This window comes from Pseudophryne corroboree, chromosome 8 (assembly GCF_028390025.1).
Source record: "Pseudophryne corroboree isolate aPseCor3 chromosome 8, aPseCor3.hap2, whole genome shotgun sequence".
Taxonomy (NCBI): domain Eukaryota; kingdom Metazoa; phylum Chordata; class Amphibia; order Anura; family Myobatrachidae; genus Pseudophryne; species Pseudophryne corroboree.
Window position 1 is genome coordinate 65,620,858 of NC_086451.1, and position 18,926 is coordinate 65,639,783.

The 18,926-nt window shown below is 47.7% G+C and overlaps 1 protein-coding gene across 3 annotated transcripts in view; it reads right to left on the bottom strand.

Annotated features, from left to right (window-relative positions):
• LOC134948527 (lysine-specific demethylase 5C-like) overlaps window positions 1-18,926 on the bottom strand; it is a 137,815-nt gene that overhangs the window by 12,594 nt on the left and 106,295 nt on the right. For all 3 annotated transcript variants that reach the window (XM_063936554.1, XM_063936552.1, XM_063936553.1), the window contains 9 exons: window positions 18,467-18,843; window positions 18,215-18,339; window positions 17,967-18,117; window positions 17,166-17,262; window positions 16,720-17,075; window positions 16,450-16,588; window positions 15,864-16,043; window positions 14,657-14,797; window positions 14,060-14,581 (listed from right to left, as the gene is read on the bottom strand). In XM_063936554.1, the coding sequence (XP_063792624.1) occupies window positions 14,060-14,581; window positions 14,657-14,797; window positions 15,864-16,043; window positions 16,450-16,588; window positions 16,720-17,075; window positions 17,166-17,262; window positions 17,967-18,117; window positions 18,215-18,339; window positions 18,467-18,843 (2,088 nt within the window). The remainder of the gene's footprint in view (window positions 1-14,059; window positions 14,582-14,656; window positions 14,798-15,863; window positions 16,044-16,449; window positions 16,589-16,719; window positions 17,076-17,165; window positions 17,263-17,966; window positions 18,118-18,214; window positions 18,340-18,466; window positions 18,844-18,926) is intronic.

Consider the following 18,926-nt stretch of genomic DNA (forward strand, 5'->3'; position numbering starts at 1 on the left):
CTCTGGTCCCGAAGCTACGCCGCCCCCAATGCCAGCATGTTATTTATACTGGCAAAGTCTCCAAACAGTCTAAAACCTCACACAAGTGCTCAGTTTTGCACGTTTGTGCCAGTTTACACACAGGGGATCTTAGCGGGACTCCCCAGGGAGGGTCCCATACGCAGCGCCCGTGGTCTGCCGCACTTTGGAACTGGGGACCCCCCTAGAGCGGCCCCTGGTGTGTACTCACCACTGATACCACCTTCAGGCAGCGTTAGGGGGGGTGCGGGTTCTGCGACAGCCCCTCAGGACGGGGAAGCAGTTCCCCCTACCTAACTCCCACGGTGCAGGTATTCTGTTGCCCAGACAGCATACCGAAAAAAATAAGAATTTACTTACCGATAATTCTATTTCTCGGAGTCCGTAGTGGATGCTGGGGTTCCTGAAAGGACCATGGGGAATAGCGGCTCCGCAGGAGACAGGGCACAAAAGTAAAGCTTTCCGATCAGGTGGTGTGCACTGGCTCCTCCCCCTATGACCCTCCTCCAAGCCAGTTAGGTACTGTGCCCGGACGAGCGTACACAATAAGGGAGGAATTTTGAATCCCGGGTAAGACTCATACCAGCCACACCAATCACACCGTACAACTTGTGATCAAAACCAGTTAACAGTATGATAACAGAGGAGCCTCTGAAAGATGGCTTCTTAACAATAACCCGAATTAGTTAACAATAACTATGTACAATTATTGCAGATAATCCGCACTTGGGATGGGCGCCCAGCATCCACTACGGACTCCGAGAAATAGAATTATCGGTAAGTAAATTCTTATTTTCTCTATCGTCCTAGTGGATGCTGGGGTTCCTGAAAGGACCATGGGGATTATACCAAAGCTCCCAAACGGGCGGGAGAGTGCGGATGACTCTGCAGCACCGAATGAGAGAACTCCAGGTCCTCCTTAGCCAGAGTATCAAATTTGTAAAATTTTACAAACGTGTTCTCCCCTGACCACGTAGCTGCTCGGCAAAGTTGTAATGCCGAGACCCCTCGGGCAGCCGCCCAAGATGAGCCCACCTTCCTTGTGGAGTGGGCCTTTACAGATTTAGGCTGTGGCAGGCCTGCCACAGAATGTGCAAGTTGGATTGTGCTACAGATCCAACGAGCAATCGTCTGCTTAGACGCAGGAGCACCCATCTTGTTGGGTGCATACAATATAAACAACGAGTCAGATTTTCTGACTCCAGCTGTCTTTGCAATATATATTTTTAATGCTCTGACAACGTCCAGTAACTTGGAGTCCTCCAAGTCACTTGTAGCCGCAGGCACTACAATAGGCTGGTTCAGATGAAATGCTGACACCACCTTAGGGAGAAAATGCGGACGAGTCCGCAGTTCTGCCCTGTCCGAATGGAAAATCAGATATGGGCTTTTGTAAGATAAAGCTGCCAGTTCTGACACTCTCCTGGCCGAAGCCAGGGCTAGTAACATGGTCACTTTCCATGTGAGATATTTTAAATCCACCTTTTTTAGTGGTTCAAACCAATGAGATTTTAGAAATTCCAAAACCACATTGAGATCCCACGGTGCCACTGGAGGCACCACAGGAGGCTGTATATGCAGCACTCCCTTAACAAAAGTCTGGACTTCAGGAACTGAAGCCAATTCTTTTTGAAAGAAAATCGACAGGGCCGAAATTTGAACCTTAATAGATCCCAATTTGAGACCCATAGACAATCCTGATTGCAGGAAATGTAGGAATCGACCCAGTTGAAATTCCTCCGTCGGAGCACTCCGATCCTCGCACCACGCAACATATCTTCGCCAAATGCGGTGATAGTGTTGCACGGTTACTTCCTTCCTTGCTTTAATCAAAGTAGGAATGACTTCTTCCGGCATGCCTTTTTCCTTTAGGATCCGGCGTTCAGCCGCCATGCCGTCAAACGCAGCCGCGGTAAGTCTTGAAACAGACAGGGACCCTGCTGAAGCAAGTCCCTCCTTAGAGGTAGAGGCCACGGATCTTCCGTGATCATCTCTTGAAGTTCCGGGTACCAAGTCCTTCTTGGCCAATCCGGAACCACTAGTATCGTTCTTACGCCTCTTTGCCGTATAATTCTCAATACTTTTGGTATGAGAGGCAGAGGAGGAAACACATACACCGACTGGTACACCCAAGGCGTTACCAGCGCGTCCACAGCTATTGCCTGCGGATCTCTTGACCTGGCGCAATACCTGTCCAGTTTTTTGTTGAGGCGAGACGCCATCATGTCCACCATTGGTCTTTCCCAACGGGTTACCAGCATGTGGAAGACTTCCGGATGAAGTCCCCACTCTCCCGGGTGAAGGTCGTGTCTGCTGAGGAAGTCTGCTTCCCAGTTGTCCACTCCCGGGATGAACACTGCTGACAGTGCTATCACATGATTCTCTGCCCAGCGAAGAATCCTTGCAGCTTCTGCCATTGCACTCCTGCTTCTTGTGCCGCCCTGTCTGTTCACATGGGCGACTGCCGTGATGTTGTCCGACTGGATCAACACCGGTTTTCCTTGAAGCAGAGGTTCTGCCTGGCTTAGAGCATTGTAGATTGCTCTTAGTTCCAGAATGTTTATGTGAAGAGACGTTTCCAGGCTCGTCCACACTCCCTGGAAGTTTCTTCCTTGTGTGACTGCTCCCCAGCCTCTCAGGCTGGCGTCCGTGGTCACCAGGATCCAATCCTGTATGCCGAATCTGCGGCCCTCCAATAGATGAGCACTCTGCAACCACCACAGAAGAGATACCCTTGTCCTTGGAGACAGGGTTATCCGCTGGTGCATCTGAAGATGCGACCCTGACCATTTGTCTAACAGATCCCTCTGGAAAATTCGTGCATGGAATCTGCCGGATGGAATTGCTTCGTAAGAAGCCACCATTTTTCCCAGGACTCTTGTGCATTGATGTACAGACACCTTTCCTGGTTTTAGGAGGTTCCTGACAAGCTCGGACAACTCCTTGGCTTTTTCCTCCGGGAGAAAAACCTTTTTCTGAACCGTGTCCAGAATCATCCCTAGGAACAGCAGACGAGTTGTCGGCATTAACTGGGATTTTGGAATATTCAGAATCCAGCCGTGTTGTTTTAGCACTTCTTGAGACAGTGCTAATCCCCTCTCTAGCTGTTCTCTGGACCTTGCCCTTATTAGGAGATCGTCCAAGTATGGGATAATTAATACGCCTTTTCTTCGAAGAAGAATCATCATCTCGGCCATTACCTTTGTAAAGACCCGAGGTGCCGTGGACAATCCGAACGGCAGCGTCTGAAACTGATAGTGACAGTTTTGTACAACGAACCTGAGGTACCCCTGGTGTGAGGGGTAAATTGGAACGTGGAGGTACGCATCCTTGATGTCCAAGGACACCATAAAGTCCCCTTCTTCCAGGTTCGCTATCACTGCTCTGAGTGACTCCATTTTGAACTTGAACTTCTTTATGTACAGGTTCAAGGACTTCAGATTTAGAATAGGTCTTACCGAGCCGTCCGGCTTCGGTACCACAAATAGAGTGGAATAATACCCCTTTCCCTGTTGTAGAAGAGGTACCTTGACTATCACCTGCTGAGAGTACAGCTTGTGAATGGCTTCCAAAAACCGTCTCCCTTTCGGAGGGGGACGTTGGTAAAGCAGACTTCAGGAAACGGCGAGGCGGATATGTCTCTAGTTCCAACCTGTACCCCTGAGATATTATCTGCAGGATCCAGGGATCTACCTGCGAGTGAGCCCACTGCGCGCTGAAATGCTTGAGACGACCGCCCACCGCCCCCGAGTCCGCTTGAGAAGCCCCAGCGTCATGCTGAGGCTTTTGTAGAAGCGGGGGAGGGCTTCTGTTCCTGGGAAGGAGCTGCCTGTTGGTGTCTCTTCCCCCTTCCTCTGCCTCGTGGCAGATATGAATATCCCTTTGCTCTCTTGTTTTTAAAGGAACGAAAGGACTGCGGTTGAAAAGTCGGTGTCTTTTTCTGTTGGGGAGTAGCTTGAGGTAAAAAGGTGGATTTCCCGGCTGTAGCCGTGGCCACCAAATCTGATAGACCGACTCCAAATAACTCCTCCCCTTTATACGGCAAAACTTCCATATGCCGTTTTGAGTCCGCATCGCCTGACCACGGTCGCGTCCATAAACTTCTTCTGGCCGAAATGGACATAGCACTTACCCGTGATGCCAGTGTGCAGATATCCCTCTGTGCATCACGCATATAAAGAAATGCATCCTTTATTTGCTCTAAAGACAGTAAAACATTTTCCCTATCCAGGGTATCAATATTTTCAATCAGGGACTCTGACCAAACTACTCCAGCACTGCACATCCAGGCTGACGCTATAGCTGGTCGTAGTATAACACCTGTATGTGTGTATATACTTTTTTGGATATTTTCCATCCTCCTATCTGTTGGATCTTTAAGTGCGGCCGTCTCAGGAGAGGGTAACGCCACTTGTTTAGATAAGCGTGTGAGCGCCTTATCCACCCTAGGAGGTGTTTTCCAGCGCGCCCTAACCTCTGACGGGAAAGGGTATAAAGCTAATAACTTCTTTGAAATTAGCATCTTTTTATCGGGGGCAACCCACGCTTCATCACATACATCATTTAGTTCTTCTGATTCAGGAAAAACTATAGGTAGTTTTTTCACACCCCACATAATACCCTGTTTAGTGGTACCAGTAGTATCAGCTAAATGTAACGCCTCCTTCATTGCCAAAATCATATAACGTGTGGCCCTACTGGAAAATACGGTTGATTCGTCACCGTCGCCACTGGAATCAGTGCCTGTGTCTGGGTCTGTGTCGACCGACTGAGGCAAAGGGCGTTTTACAGCCCCTGACGGTGTTTGAGGCGCCTGGACAGGCACTAACTGATTGTCCGGCCATCTCATGTCGACAAACGACTGCTTTAGCGTGTTGACACTATCCCGTAATTCCATAAATAAAGGCATCCATTCTGGTGTCGACCCCCTAGGAGGTGACATCCCCATATTTGGCAATTGCTCCGCCTCCACACCAATATCGTCCTCATACATGTCGACACACACGTACCGACACACAGCAGACACACAGGGAATGCTCTTAACGAAGACAGGACCCCACTAGCCCTTTGGGGAGACAGAGGGAGAGTTTGCCAGCACACACCAAAAGCGCTATATATGACAGGGATAGCCTTATAATAAGTGCTCCCTGTATAGCTGCTTTTATAATATAATTTTTGCCACTATTTTGCCCCCCCTCTCTTGTTTTACCCTGTTTCTGTAGTGCAGTGCAGGGGAGAGACCTGGGAGCCGTCCTGACCAGCGGAGCTGTGTAAGGAAAATGGCGCTGTGTGCTGAGGAGATAGGCCGCGCCCCTTTTCCGGCGGGCTCGTCTCCCGCTCTTTAGTGTATTCTGGCAGGGGTTAAATATCTCCATATAGCCCCGGAGGCTATATGTGAGGTATTTTTTAGCCAAATAGGTTTTCATTTGCCTCCCAGGGCGCTCCCCTCCCAGCGCCCTGCACCCTCAGTGACTGCCGTGTGAAGTGTGCTGAGAGGAAAATGGCGCACAGCTGCAGTGCTGTGCGCTACCTTTAGAAGACTGAGGAGTCTTCTGCCGCCGATTCTGGACCTCTTCATGTTTCAGCATCTGCAAGGGGGCCGGCGGCGAGGCTCCGGTGACCATCCAGGCTGTACCTGTGATCGTCCCTCTGGAGCTGATGTCCAGTAGCCAAGAAGCCAATCCATCCTGCACGCAGGTGAGTTCACTTCTTCTCCCCTAAGTCCCTCGTTGCAGTGATCCTGTTGCCAGCAGGACTCACTGTAAAATAAAAAAACCTAAGCTAAACTTTCTCTAAGCAGCTCTTTAGGAGAGCCACCTAGATTGCACCCTTCTCGGCCGGGCACAAAAATCTAACTGGCTTGGAGGAGGGTCATAGGGGGAGGAGCCAGTGCACACCACCTGATCGGAAAGCTTTACTTTTGTGCCCTGTCTCCTGCGGAGCCGCTATTCCCCATGGTCCTTTCAGGAACCCCAGCATCCACTAGGACGATAGAGAAATAAAAGTTTTAAATGAAATGGAAGAAAACTCTGGAGCTGCAGAGATGAGCATCCTCTCCTGAGGGCACTTTATTATAAGCTGCCTGTGGGAGGGGCCATAGAGGGGAGGAGCCAGCACACCCAGTTGAAGAAATTTAAGTGCACTGGCTCCTTTGGACCCCGTCTATACCCCATCGTACTAGTTCTCCCCAATAACTCTTATGGATGCTAGAGAAATTCTATTGTCTAAAAGCTAACCAAACTATCCAAAAACAAAGAACACTTCTCCATTATCCTTCCTGGAAACAGGATCCGGACTATAGGTATAGGTCTACATAGACAAAGGGCAGACATATTAAAGGTCGTCACTGGAAAATGTTGACATGTTCATATGGTCGACACACATGGTCAACACAATTTTTTAGGGGTTTTCATGTTTTTGGGCTTTATCCTTCCTTGACTATCCATGTCACAAATCATAACCTTTAGTAACCTTGCGGCGAACACAAGCACAGCAAATGCAGAGCCTATGCCAGGGATGGGAAACCTTCGGCCCTCCAGCTGTTGCTGAACTACACATACTAGCATGCCTTGCTACATTTTTGCTATTTGCTAAAACTGTTGCAGGGCATGCTGGGATGTGTAGTTCAACAGCTGGAGGGCCGAAGGCTCCCCATCCCTGGCCTACGCCAATGATTCCCAACCTTTGTGGTGAAAGTGAAACAAATAAATGAGGATTGTTACAAAACTGCTGCAACATCCGACGTTTCAAAACCAAGAGTGAACTACAGTGAATGTGTCCACTACATACATTTAGCCTATAGCGTGTTGTCCCTGACTTCTTGTGACATTTAACCGGACATAAACATGCCAACACTTTGATTGGAAGTCACTGCCCTACGCACTGGAGGCAGTTTGTGTCAAACACTGAACAGCCCATGAATAACATTGCTAAAGTACAGTACTACAGTATACGTTTACATATTTCTAGTAAACGTATAGGTTGAATATAAGCATGCTGTACACTGAAGCACTACAATTCGGGTGTAATAGGGAGGCCAGCATACCGGCGCCGGAATCCCGACCGCCGGCATACCGACAGCTTGGCGAGCGCAAAGGAACCCCTTGCGGGCTCGCTGCGCTGCAGAAACGGTGGTGTGCGTAATCTATTCTATTTAAGGCATATAGGCATCCAATCCAGAGTCTCCTTTATGGCGGGATATCCTATCCTGACGTATCAGCCGGACATCTGTGTTTCTATGTTGCCGTGGCAACCGCTCGTCACATCCGGCGGAAGTGTGCTCACTTCCGTCGCGTCCCCACAACGTCCAAGGTTGCAGCTCAGTTTATTACCTATAACGGAAGTCGGATGTGCACCTCCGTGGTGTTGTTTTCCAATCACTTAGTATAGTTGTTTATTGGTGTTGCCAAGGTAACGTCCATAGTCCCCGTAACATATAGTGTCCATCAGTCCAATCAAACACAACAAATAACTACAATAGAAAAGAATAAAACGTGTTTTAAGAAAAACACAGTACTTGTAAAAAAACATTACAAGTACTGTGTTTTTCTTAAAACACGTTTTATTCTTTTCTATTGTATTTATTTGTTGTGTTACGGTGACTATGGACGTTTCCTTGGCAACACCAATAAACAACTATACTAAGTGATTGGAAAACAACACCACAGAGCTGCAAATCCGACTTCCATTACAGGTAATAAACTGAGCTGCAACCTTGGACGTTGCGGAGACGGGGACGCGACGGAAATGAGCACACTTCCGCCGGATGTGACGAGCGGTTGCCACGGCAACATAGAAACACAGATGTCCGGCTGATACGTCCGGATAGGATATCCCGCCATAAAGGAGACTCTGGATTGGATGCCTATATGCTTTAAATTGAACACTTATCACTATATGCTCATTATGCCTTGAAAAAGACTCCAGGAAGGAGTTGAAACGCGTTGGCCGTCCTCACCAGTTTTACACAGCGGATCCTGCACAACAAGGACCAGGTTTTTTCCCAGTTTCCATACCCGGGTGGTCTCGTGGTGATTTAAGAGCTGATTTGAGAACGGATTTCATGGTTCTCAGATTTTCTGGTAATCGTTCTGTGAATCCATTGTAGGTGGTGTTTTATTTTATGTTCTGTAAAAACCAGTCCCTTATGTGAATTGTCATATGTGTCATTAAATTTAACGTTTTTCCCCCCTCTGTCTTTGCATACACGCTGACATGCTTGGTCAAATGAATGAGGTGGATACTCTGGATTCCTGAGATTGGATTCAGCATTATAAGGGACGTATGGTTTATAGTTTATATTATGAATACACCCTGTGGCGCCCTGTGATATATTTTTCCCTACTTCATTGTATACAACATTTGGTGTTTTGTGGAGAGACACCTATTTGGGTCTGAGTAATCGAAAGGCAGCCCCTCTCTTCCACACTGTTGCGCTGTCCGTGGTGCACAGGAAAGATCTGTTTGTATCGTAATCTATTCTCCCTCCAGGAGGGTCGTGGACCCCCAAGAGGGAGAAAAAGTGTCGGTATGCCGGCTGTCGGGATTCCGGCGCCGGTATACTGTGCGCCGGGAACCCAACAGTCGGCAAACTGAAGACCACTCCTACAATTCTACAGGCTTATGTAGCCTTGCCATGGATCTCAGGCTCCGCCCACGTGGGAGCCTTCACCCACTTCTCCATGCCCTTCCCCAAGTTATGCATTTATGCAGAATCCCTAATAGGATGGAAAAAGTCGTACTCACAATACCACAGATGATGAAAGTTGCGTAGGATCAGAAAGACACAATAACATCACTTCCTGGCATGACTACGAGGCTCTGCCTGGAGCCATCATATGTCGCGAGGTCACTGACCGAACACCAGTAAGAAGCTACGTAACACTTATTTGCTGGCCTACAAAACGCTATATATATTGCTAAAGAGGAAACGAGGAGAAGGCTATACAGGAGTGTCAATTAACAGATTAATATCTTCGGGATATCAATGGTTTCTCGGAAATTAAGATTATCTGCCTCGGTTGTGTTTAAGGTACAAGGGGTAAATTTACAAAATCAGTGGCATTTGCAAGTCAATGCTTTCCTGCATGGTTACCCCAGACATTTAAAACCACAAGGATTTTAAAAGTTAAACAAATATGGGGGAGATGTATCAAAATCTTGGAGAAATATGTAGTGGAGAGAGATAAAAGTACCAACCAATCAGTTCTGTCATTTAAGCAGAGTCTGTAAAATGGTAGAAGCGGATTGGTTGGTATTTTCTCTCTCCAAGGCTTGATAAAGCTGCCCCAATGTGTTTTGCTTTTAATATCAATATGGTTTTACATTTCCGGTTTAAACATGGCAATAAACGGCGGCTCTGTAAATTCACCCCGTCAGGATAAAGGGAGGCACCTGGAAGTCATTAGGTATGTGCAGCTACAGTGTTAAACCAAAATGTAAATACAATTATATATTTATATATAAAAAACAAAAACACAAATATAAAAATCTCAATAAAATTCAGCCCAAAGGCAAAAAGCCTGATTCAGCACTTTTGTTGCAGCAGGAAGCCTTGTAGAATGTCACTGAGAAGGTGTACGGTGTCTGTCATCAAACAAGTCACCGCTGCTGCTTAGGTTTCATACAGCTGGAAAGCAGCATGTCACTGTCTTCTAGCCTATGGCAACGCACTCAAGAGATACATATTTATATACATCTATCTATATCCATCACACACTTTGGATATCTATTGACATTCCATTGAATGGTCGAATACTGTTGAGAGAGTGTCCCTCAAAAATTTGATATCCAAGTGACATGTCATTTTTGGATACATCAGGCCTTGTGGAGCACAAATTTAAATGTGCAGTGGCCCGTCTGACTGACGCAAGTGTCCAAGAACTGTACCTTATGCAGTTTAATTAATGTAAAGATGGTAATTACCCACAAATTAAGATGTACCCCCAATGAAGTCTCTGAGACGAAACGCGTTAGTTTTCTTACTCATTTATCGTGACCTCTAATACAAGGAGGAGACTGTGAAAAACATCTACATCTCTGGTGATTTTTAAAGCTGTTAATAGCAGGAAGAATTTCCTTCGGAAATGTCTGTGTGATTATGGACAGTCCCTTGTGGAGACGCATACAATTCACACCAACACACACACACTCTCTCTCTCTCTCTCTCTCTCTCTCTCTCGAGAGAGAGAGAGAGAGATAGGAGGAGGTATAATATTTGTACTACTCCCCTATTCTAACTCCCTCTGCCACCAGCCTGTTTCTTATGTGCGGATTTTCAGGTTTCTGGCAGTCTATAGCAATGTGAACCTGTCTCTGCTAAAGGTCCATACATACTTAACGATAAAATGAGCGACGTCGCTCATTTTCCCCCTCCTTGAGCGACTTCGCTCATTTTATCGGCAAGTGTGTATGCCGCCAGCGACGACCGATGCGCAGCCCCGCGGGTCGGCAACGATGGTCGCTGTCAGTAGGGCATGCATTAAGGATGTGGACTGTCGTCCACAACCTTCATGCAGGGCTGGCGGAGGCGTGACGTCACTGAGCGGTCATATCGCTCAGTGTGTACAGGCCACATCGTCTAATGTGTATGGGCCTCTACAGTGCTGATTCCTGAAGAGAGGAGAAACATTGTTGCTATCCATGAGATGCCTAGCTGAGGAATGCGCCTTTTTCTGTGATTGACAGTTTGAAAACCTGCTAACTCCGTCCCCTATGCACAGGTGCCCATCTCAACCAGGTCCCTAAGCGCCATTTTGAGTGGGTGCCTTACACAATTAAAATCTGCCTTTTGCTGCACCCAACTCACAATGCGCTCCAGATGCTGTCTGCCTTAGCCCCCAGATCCGCTGCTTACCGTGGATCCACTCCACTAACCTACGCTGTAATCTCCCTTTGTCCTGCACCGAGTGAGCTATGCTCTCGCACTGTGTGCTGTCAGTATGGCAGTGCAGTGGAGACCACGCTGCGGCCACTCGCGCACAGTGCCCCACACAAGGAGGCTCACTCACCCACACTGCCACGCTGTGTTCTGTCAGCACGGCAGTGTAGTGGAGACCGCGCCGCGTCATAGCCAGCGGGGAGGGGAGGGAATGTGGGAGACGCTGCTGCGCTGGATGCGGGCGCAGCACAGTGCCTCACACAAGGAGGTTCACTCACCCAACCGAAGCATCAGGTTGCGGCTGCCTCAGGAGGAACAGTGCTTCTTAGGTTAAGCGTTGTTCTCCTTGTGCAGCTTTCTGCTGCTAGTGTGTAACCCAGACCCCACTTCTCTCATACAAGTGGCGAAGGGTTCCTGAGGCTGAGGGAACTAAGGGTGCCTACACGAGAGAGAGAGAGAGAGAGAGAGAGAGAGAGAGAGAGAGAGAGAGAGAGAGAGAGAGAGAGAGAGAGAGATTTTAACTTATGGCCCATACACACGGTGAGATTCAGGCTATGACCGATTTTCACTATGCAACAGGGGCTAGGTCAGCACATAGTGTCGCAAGCACACTCATCATGTGCTTGCGACACTATGTGTGATTTTGGCTCAGTGTCAATTTTGACTCTCTTCTATAGAGATAGTCACAATTGACTTGCCAGCAGAGTCTATCTATACTTGCGATGCCGACCGCGCATCGGCATCGAATTGGGATCGCAAGCTGACTTTCACCTTGCGATCTGCACTAACTTTTCTTACGATTTTGACTATATAGCCAAAATCGTAAGAAAAAATTTCACCGTGTGTACACACCATATGAGAGATTTTAACTGATGGTGTGTACACACAGCGAGATCCTTGCTATGCCCGATTTTCACTTTGCGATTTCCCCTGAACCCGGAGCCCAGCACCACCGATTTTGACTAACTTTTCTTGAGATATGGACTATGGGGTCGATTCAATTCGGCAACAGTTGAATAGCGCCGGGAGTTTGCTCCCGACGCTATTCAATACAGCGACGACTGACCCTCAATTGTCGGGAATTCTTCTCTCATCCCCGGGGGATGAGAGAAAAAACCAGACAAAAGTGCTACCGCGCGGCCGGCGCGAGGCTGATTCTGTCGGGAATCAGCATCGCCGCGGGTAGTTAAGTCGGAGAATGCCCGTTCTCCCGACAAAACTACCTGTTAAGTCGGCGAGAACAGGCCATCGCCGACTTAACTGGAGCTGAACTGAATAGCGTCGTAGCTAACTCCCGGCGCTATTCAACGGTTGCCGAATTGAATCAACCCCTATGTGTACTTACGATTTTGGCTTATGTGAGATGTAATTGACATGTGAGATGAACTAGATAGTACACCGATCTAGCAAGGATTGACTTGCCTGCACAGTCTATCTTTTCTTGCAATACCGACCTGGCGGGACCACGCATCGGGATCGCAAGTGGCATAACACCTTGCGATTTGCACTAACTTTTCTTGCGATTTTGACTATATAGTCAAAATCGAAAGAAAAAAATCTCACCGTGTGTACACACCATAAGAGAGATTTTAACTAAGATTTTGACTGAGCGTTTTCTGTTGAACTGGCAGTAGGAGATTTTGACTAACTTTACCAGCGATTGTGGCTAACTCATTTAAACAGGGGGATGTTTTCACTTTTCCAGCGACCTAGTCAAAATTGACTTGCCTGCAGTGTCTATATTTTAGCAGCGATAGCGACCTGGCGGGGACGCGCATCGCTATCGCTGGCTGTGTACACATAGAGCGATATGCACCAACTCTGAGCAATTTTGACTATATAGTCAAAATCGCTCAGTTATATCGCTCCGTGTGTATGGACCTTAAAGGTGCATACACGGAGAGATTTTGACTGAGCGATTTCCCTTGAACTGGCAGTAGGAGATTTTGACTAACTGTGCAAGCGATTCTGGCTAACTCATTTAAAACAGGGGGATGTTTTCACTTTTCTCCAGCGACCTAGTTGAAATTGACTTGCCTGCACAGTCTATTTTTAGCAGCGATAGCGACCAGGCGGGGACGCGCATAGCTATCGCTGGCTTTGTACACACAGAGTGATAATGCACTAACTTTCTGAGCGATTTTGACTATATAGTCAAAATAACTCAGCCATATCGCTCCGTATGTATGCACCTTAAGTCCCATGAATACAAAAGCAAAATAAATTAAATGAAAGTAAATATAGAGTGAGCTGGAGCTCAGTTAGCAGTGACTGGCTCCCGCGGCACAAATTCAAAACTGGGGGACGATGGGAGAAAGAGAGGGAGAGGAGCCTGTTTCACTTCTTGGATTATTTAAAGTGCCAGCTCCCTGTAAGCCACCATCATCACCCCACGGTCTTGAAGTTGTGCCAGTGTCCCCTAGTGGCTGACAGAAAAAATGTGACTTCATATACTAGCAGAAAGCGGTATGGACAGTGCCCATGTAAGAATACTAAATTTGATTTATATAGCGCTCTCTTTCCAACAGGACTCAAGGCGCCTTACAGACAGCAAAAACAATGCACAGTCAAGATGGCGTGCAATTCCTGACGGAAGAGCACAGTGGCTATAACAAAGGCAGTGGTGCGTCCTTTCCGTCACAAACAGCCTGCTTGGAGTAACTGCTCCAAAGTAGTCACAATGCTTTCTAACTAGACCTTAATGTCAACACCATAAGCAATTACAGACTGAAGGGCTCCCATACACTACAACGATGTGTCTGAGGCTGACGTCCGAGGCGATTTCCCTTGAACTCTCCCGGGAGTGGTTCCATGAGATTTCATACATTTTGCATGCGATATATCGTATGTGATCCCAGCCATGCCTGTGGGAATCGACATGTCACGAGTGCAGCACTAACAATCTAGGGGAGCCGATCCGACCCTCCTGGGAACGTGGATTTCACCCAATATATTGGCCCGAATTTGGATGAAATCGGGTATTATCGTTCTAGTGCATGGGGCCCTTTAGTGACTCCATCTTTGGTAAAGGCTCTAACATTTGACAAAGAATCTTCACAGTCTAACAATGAATTTGATCAATTGACTTAATTGTTCAACATCTAAACATTCACACCTAGAACCCCGGCTGTAGGGTTTACGGTTTCCAGCAAAACTACTTACAGGGTTCTGCTCATTGCGGGTCGTCTCCCTTAGTGCCTGCGGGTCTTTACAATGCTGTACTCGCTGTCTCCTCTCTACAAGGTTGGCAGCAGCACTGGAAATTTCTGGTGTTGCCAGGACCCTGCGAGCTCGATCCTGCCAGCTCATTGCACGCTCTGTTAAACATTGTAGAGCCTCTCCTTCCGGTAAGCGCACAGGCAATTTCTGAAGAGCAACCAAGAGAGAGAGAATAGTCTGTAGCCGTGGTCGCCGTGACCGCACACAAAGTGGACACAAGAAGCGACTGTCCCATTCCCACCAGGCCAGAGATGGGGAGGAATGTGTCCCACGATGAGAGGAAAGTCTGGGCCCGGGGACACAAAGCCCATGAAACAAGTCCTGGCAAAGCTCACAACGAAGCATAAGCTCTCCTGGAGGCTCGCCACACACACAGACACAATCCCGCTCCAGTGAGGAATTCATTGCTCGCAGCCGCAGAATACCAGCCTTCTCCTTCTGTTCCCCTTCTTTAAACGCTAGAACCTGAGGGGATGGACATGAGGGTCAGTGTCAGAGCTTGACCTTGTCACATGATTCCCAAATATGGCCGTTACTTACTATGCAGCCCGGGTCCCGCAGGTCGTGGGCAGACAGTCCTAGGCTCTCTATATCTGACTGATAAAGGCCATGTTCCTTCTCATGCTTCAGCTTGGACCTCTTCCCAGTACCAGAAGATACATCTGCACTCGGACACAGCACCTGCAGAAGTGAAGAAGCCACATATACAGGATTACCATTCTATCCTTGTAAACTGGGACACTCATGAATTACACAGGATCTGTGGCTGATTAAAACCAGGTGACATGCAGGCTTGAAGTCAGTCAGCCACAGAACCTGTGTAATTCATGAGTGTCCCGATTTAAATAATTATGGGGCAGATGTATAACCTGGAGAAGGCATAAGGAAGTGATAAACCAGTGATATGTGCAAGGTGATAAAGGCACCAGCCAATCAGCTCTAATATGTAAATTAACAGTTAGGATCTGATTGGCTGGTGCCTTTATCACCTTGCACATATCACTGGTTTATCACTTCCTTATGCCTTCTCCAGGTTAATACATCTGCCCCTATGTTCTAAAGCAGTGTTTCTCAACTCCAGGCCTTAAGAACCACCAACAGATCATGTTTTGTGGATTTCTTTAATCATTCACAGGAGGGGTTACGCCATTTTACTGGATCATCAGGGCTGTAGTATGGTATGCCTGCGGCCGGGATCTATCCAGGCGGACAGCATACCGGCGCCGGGATCCCGACCACTGGCATACAGACAGCTGGGCGAGCACAAATGAGCAACTTGCAGCCTCGCTGTGCTCGCCATGCTGCCAGCACGGTGGCGTGCTACGCTATTTATTCTCCCTCCAGGGGGGTTGTGGACCCCCAAGAGAGAATAGTTGTCGGTATGCCGGGATTCTGGCGCCGGCATACTGAATACCACCCAATCAGCAGATATCCCAGCTGTGTCCACAGACACAGCTCCTCAAAACATGGCCTATTGGGAAAACCTGAGTGGTGAGGTTGGACACATGTTCAAAAGCTTAAGCTGGGTACACACTGGAGCAATGTGTGCCAAGACGATATGGCGGGCGACATATTGTATCCGCAGTAAAAATAAAAACTCTTGTTCCGTCCTTCATTAGCGTACTATGTGATATGTTCTAAAAAGGCACAGACTGTCAATGAATGACTAGACAACGTGTGTTGTTGTCTAGACAAAGGGATGGAGCCCCAGCCGGGAATACTGGCACCATATACAGAGTGTAGTCACCTCCAGAAGGGTGTAGGAGGAGCTCTTCTTGAGGAAAGTCTTTGTTGCTTTGTCCCGCCAGGAATGAGCTGCAGCCACTTGGACCTCCAGCTGATGCAGCTCGCCCATTTTGACAGGAAGGTCACGGCCCACAGCGACCAACCCCTCTAAGTCATCGAGGCAGGGGTAGTGATCTCCACTCTGCAGACACAGAATATACACATCAGAAAATGCACAAAGGCACCATCACATGTACATGCAATGCTGGAAATAAGAAAAAACAAACGCACACACCCAATACGTAACACGGAACATATTATAATATTTTTCCTTTGATATCATCTATAAAGATATGCTTATTCTCAAACCAAAACTATGAGTCAGACTGCTTTAACACACGGTGCTCCATACATCTACCCGTCTCCTCAGCAATGACCACTCACCATTCCATCACAGAATAGTTCTAACATCAATCAGTTCACATTAGCGGCCAAGGCTTGTTATTGGCTCACCTACAATAGCCAGACTTATCAGGGAAGACGCATCAGCTAGTGAACAGCCCTTACATAGCAATACTTTAACACTTTAGGATTTGGTAAATGGTCACCTGTATCTCATCCACATCAGCACTCCAGGCCCGGGCTTTGCAGAGCGCCTCCTTCAAGCTTAGAGTATTAGGCAGCTGCACAGGGATGTTCTCCGCTTCCTTAATGATGGCCTCTAGTGTTGCAGGAGGATGTTTCTGCCTAAAAGATAAATAAGCAAATCAGTGGAATATATACACTTAGATAACGAAAGGGGATGGTGATAGAGGAGAGTTGGTGGGTGGGGAGCGGGAGAGAGGGAGAATGGAAAACAAATAGATGTTAAGTGTCACCTGGCTTCTAAACACATTTGAGCCTTCTCTTCCCAGCGCACAGCAATAGAGATCAGCTCCTGCAGCTCACTACGAGCTTTCTCCACCGCAGGGCTCTCCGCCACTTCGCCAGCCTCCTGTAACAGCGAGCGCATCTCTTGGAGCGTGCCTGACCGACCAGCAACCAGGGCTGCCCGTACCCGAGATAACCACTCCCCCTGGCGCAACTGCCGCTCCAGCTGTTCAGCTTCGGGCAGCCGCACTCCCAGAGCTTGGCACTGATCCAACATGTCCTGCATCTGGGACGCTTTGTCTGGAAGAGATTGCAAGCACTTCTTGGCCTCCTCCTGCAAGGATTCCGCCTGTTCCTGAAGTTCCTGAGAACAGAGTCCACGCGTAGATGTAATGAGTGGTCGGAGAGCAGGACGGTCAACAAAGCAAGGAACAGTGTATAAAAGAAGGATTACCTGTAGTGAGGACAGTTGATTCATGACACATGGAAGAGCTTGGATACGTTGTACAAGCTTCTGCAAATTTTCCAGAGACACAACTGTAGCACTGTTCCTACGAGAAAATAAACATTTTAACAATTAAATTGGAAAATGTAATTAGAGTCTTTTGCCCACATTTATCAAAGTTTGGAGTGAGATAAAAGGTAGAGTGATGAAGTATCAACCAATCAGCTCCAATCATTTTACAGGCTGTGTTTGAAAAAGTACTGGATGGTTGGTACTCTCTCTCTCTCAACTTTATTACTCTCCCAGGTTTTAATAAATCTGTGCCTATGCGAAATAAAGGAGGATGTGCAGTACACTTGAACAATCTTAACAATTATCTAGTGGTTACACAACACTGCTGAAACTAAGCGATGCACAATCATTGCCTTGTAGGAGTGTAACACATCTTTCACATTCATATAATGCGTGTCTGTTTTATAAAAAAGATCACACAATTCTATGTTAGTTACACTCACTCAAGGAGGCTCAGAAAAGCTCCCTTAGCCGTGTATAACCCTAGAGCAGTGGTTCTCAAACTCGGTCCTCAGGACCCCACACAGTGCATGTTTTGCAGGTAACCCAGCAGGTGCACAGGTGTATTAATTACTCACTGACACATTTTAAAAGGTCCACAGGTGGAGCTAATTATGTCACTTGTGATTCTGTGAGGAGACCTGCAAAACATGCACTGTGAGGGGTCCTGAGGACCAAGTTTGAGAACCTGTGCCCTAGAGAACAGACTATTTTGCACAATATGCTCAAAATACGAACCGTGAAGACCGGAGGTCACTTTGTAGTTTCTGTGCCTCTCTAATACACAATTCCGCCTCCTTAATGGTGCTCTTCAGTTCATGTAGCAAACCATTCTCAGAAAATCTCTTCTCCAAGGCCTCCTCCTCCAGGACTCGCAGCTGCTCCAGCTCTGCAGTACATACGAACAATCACAATCCATGTAAGCAGGAACGGAGCAATGACAGGTGAAAGTCTGGAGTTTGCAGATAGGTATTCTCCATCCTCACCTTTTTTGACCCCATCCTGGCACTCCAGGACCCGACGCACTTTATTTGCCCACGTATCAAAGGATTCAGCCCGAATTTTCAACTTGTGTAACGTGGCTGGGAGCTCGTCCAGGGTGTAGCGATACCTGAGGATGACCGCAAGATATATGGTACATAAAAGGTCACTTCTTATGGTAACTTATTAGGATATCCATTGAGGGTTAACATTTTTTACATGGTGACAAGCAGCAGCTTAGGAAGGTTATGCTGTACCTGAGATACTGACGAGCTGGCGGGCACTGGCACAAGTCCTCGATGTGAGAGAGACATACTAGACCTTGAGGGCAGTCGTAGCACGCCAAAGCAGACAGAAAGCATGTCGTCTTGCACTTCTGGCATTGTCTTTCATCATCGGGGAGCAATTCGAACGCTTCCCTTTCTGCCTCTGTGACTCCCCTCTCAAACAGTGCTTTACGTAGTCTCCGCTCCTCCTGCACCAGCAGGAACATCTCCTTGTGCACTGCAGCGGCCAAAGTGAGGTCCAGTCTTTCAGGACATGCTGCCATCTTGCAAACAAGCTCCTCGTGTGAGAAGACACAGTACCGTCGAAGCCTCCGGTAATGCTCAATGCATTTTCTTCCTGCTGTGAGCTGGAGATTAGACAGAAACGACATTTACTCGCCCATAGCGGTAACACATTTGGATGCATACACTACTGCAGATGGCATGGATA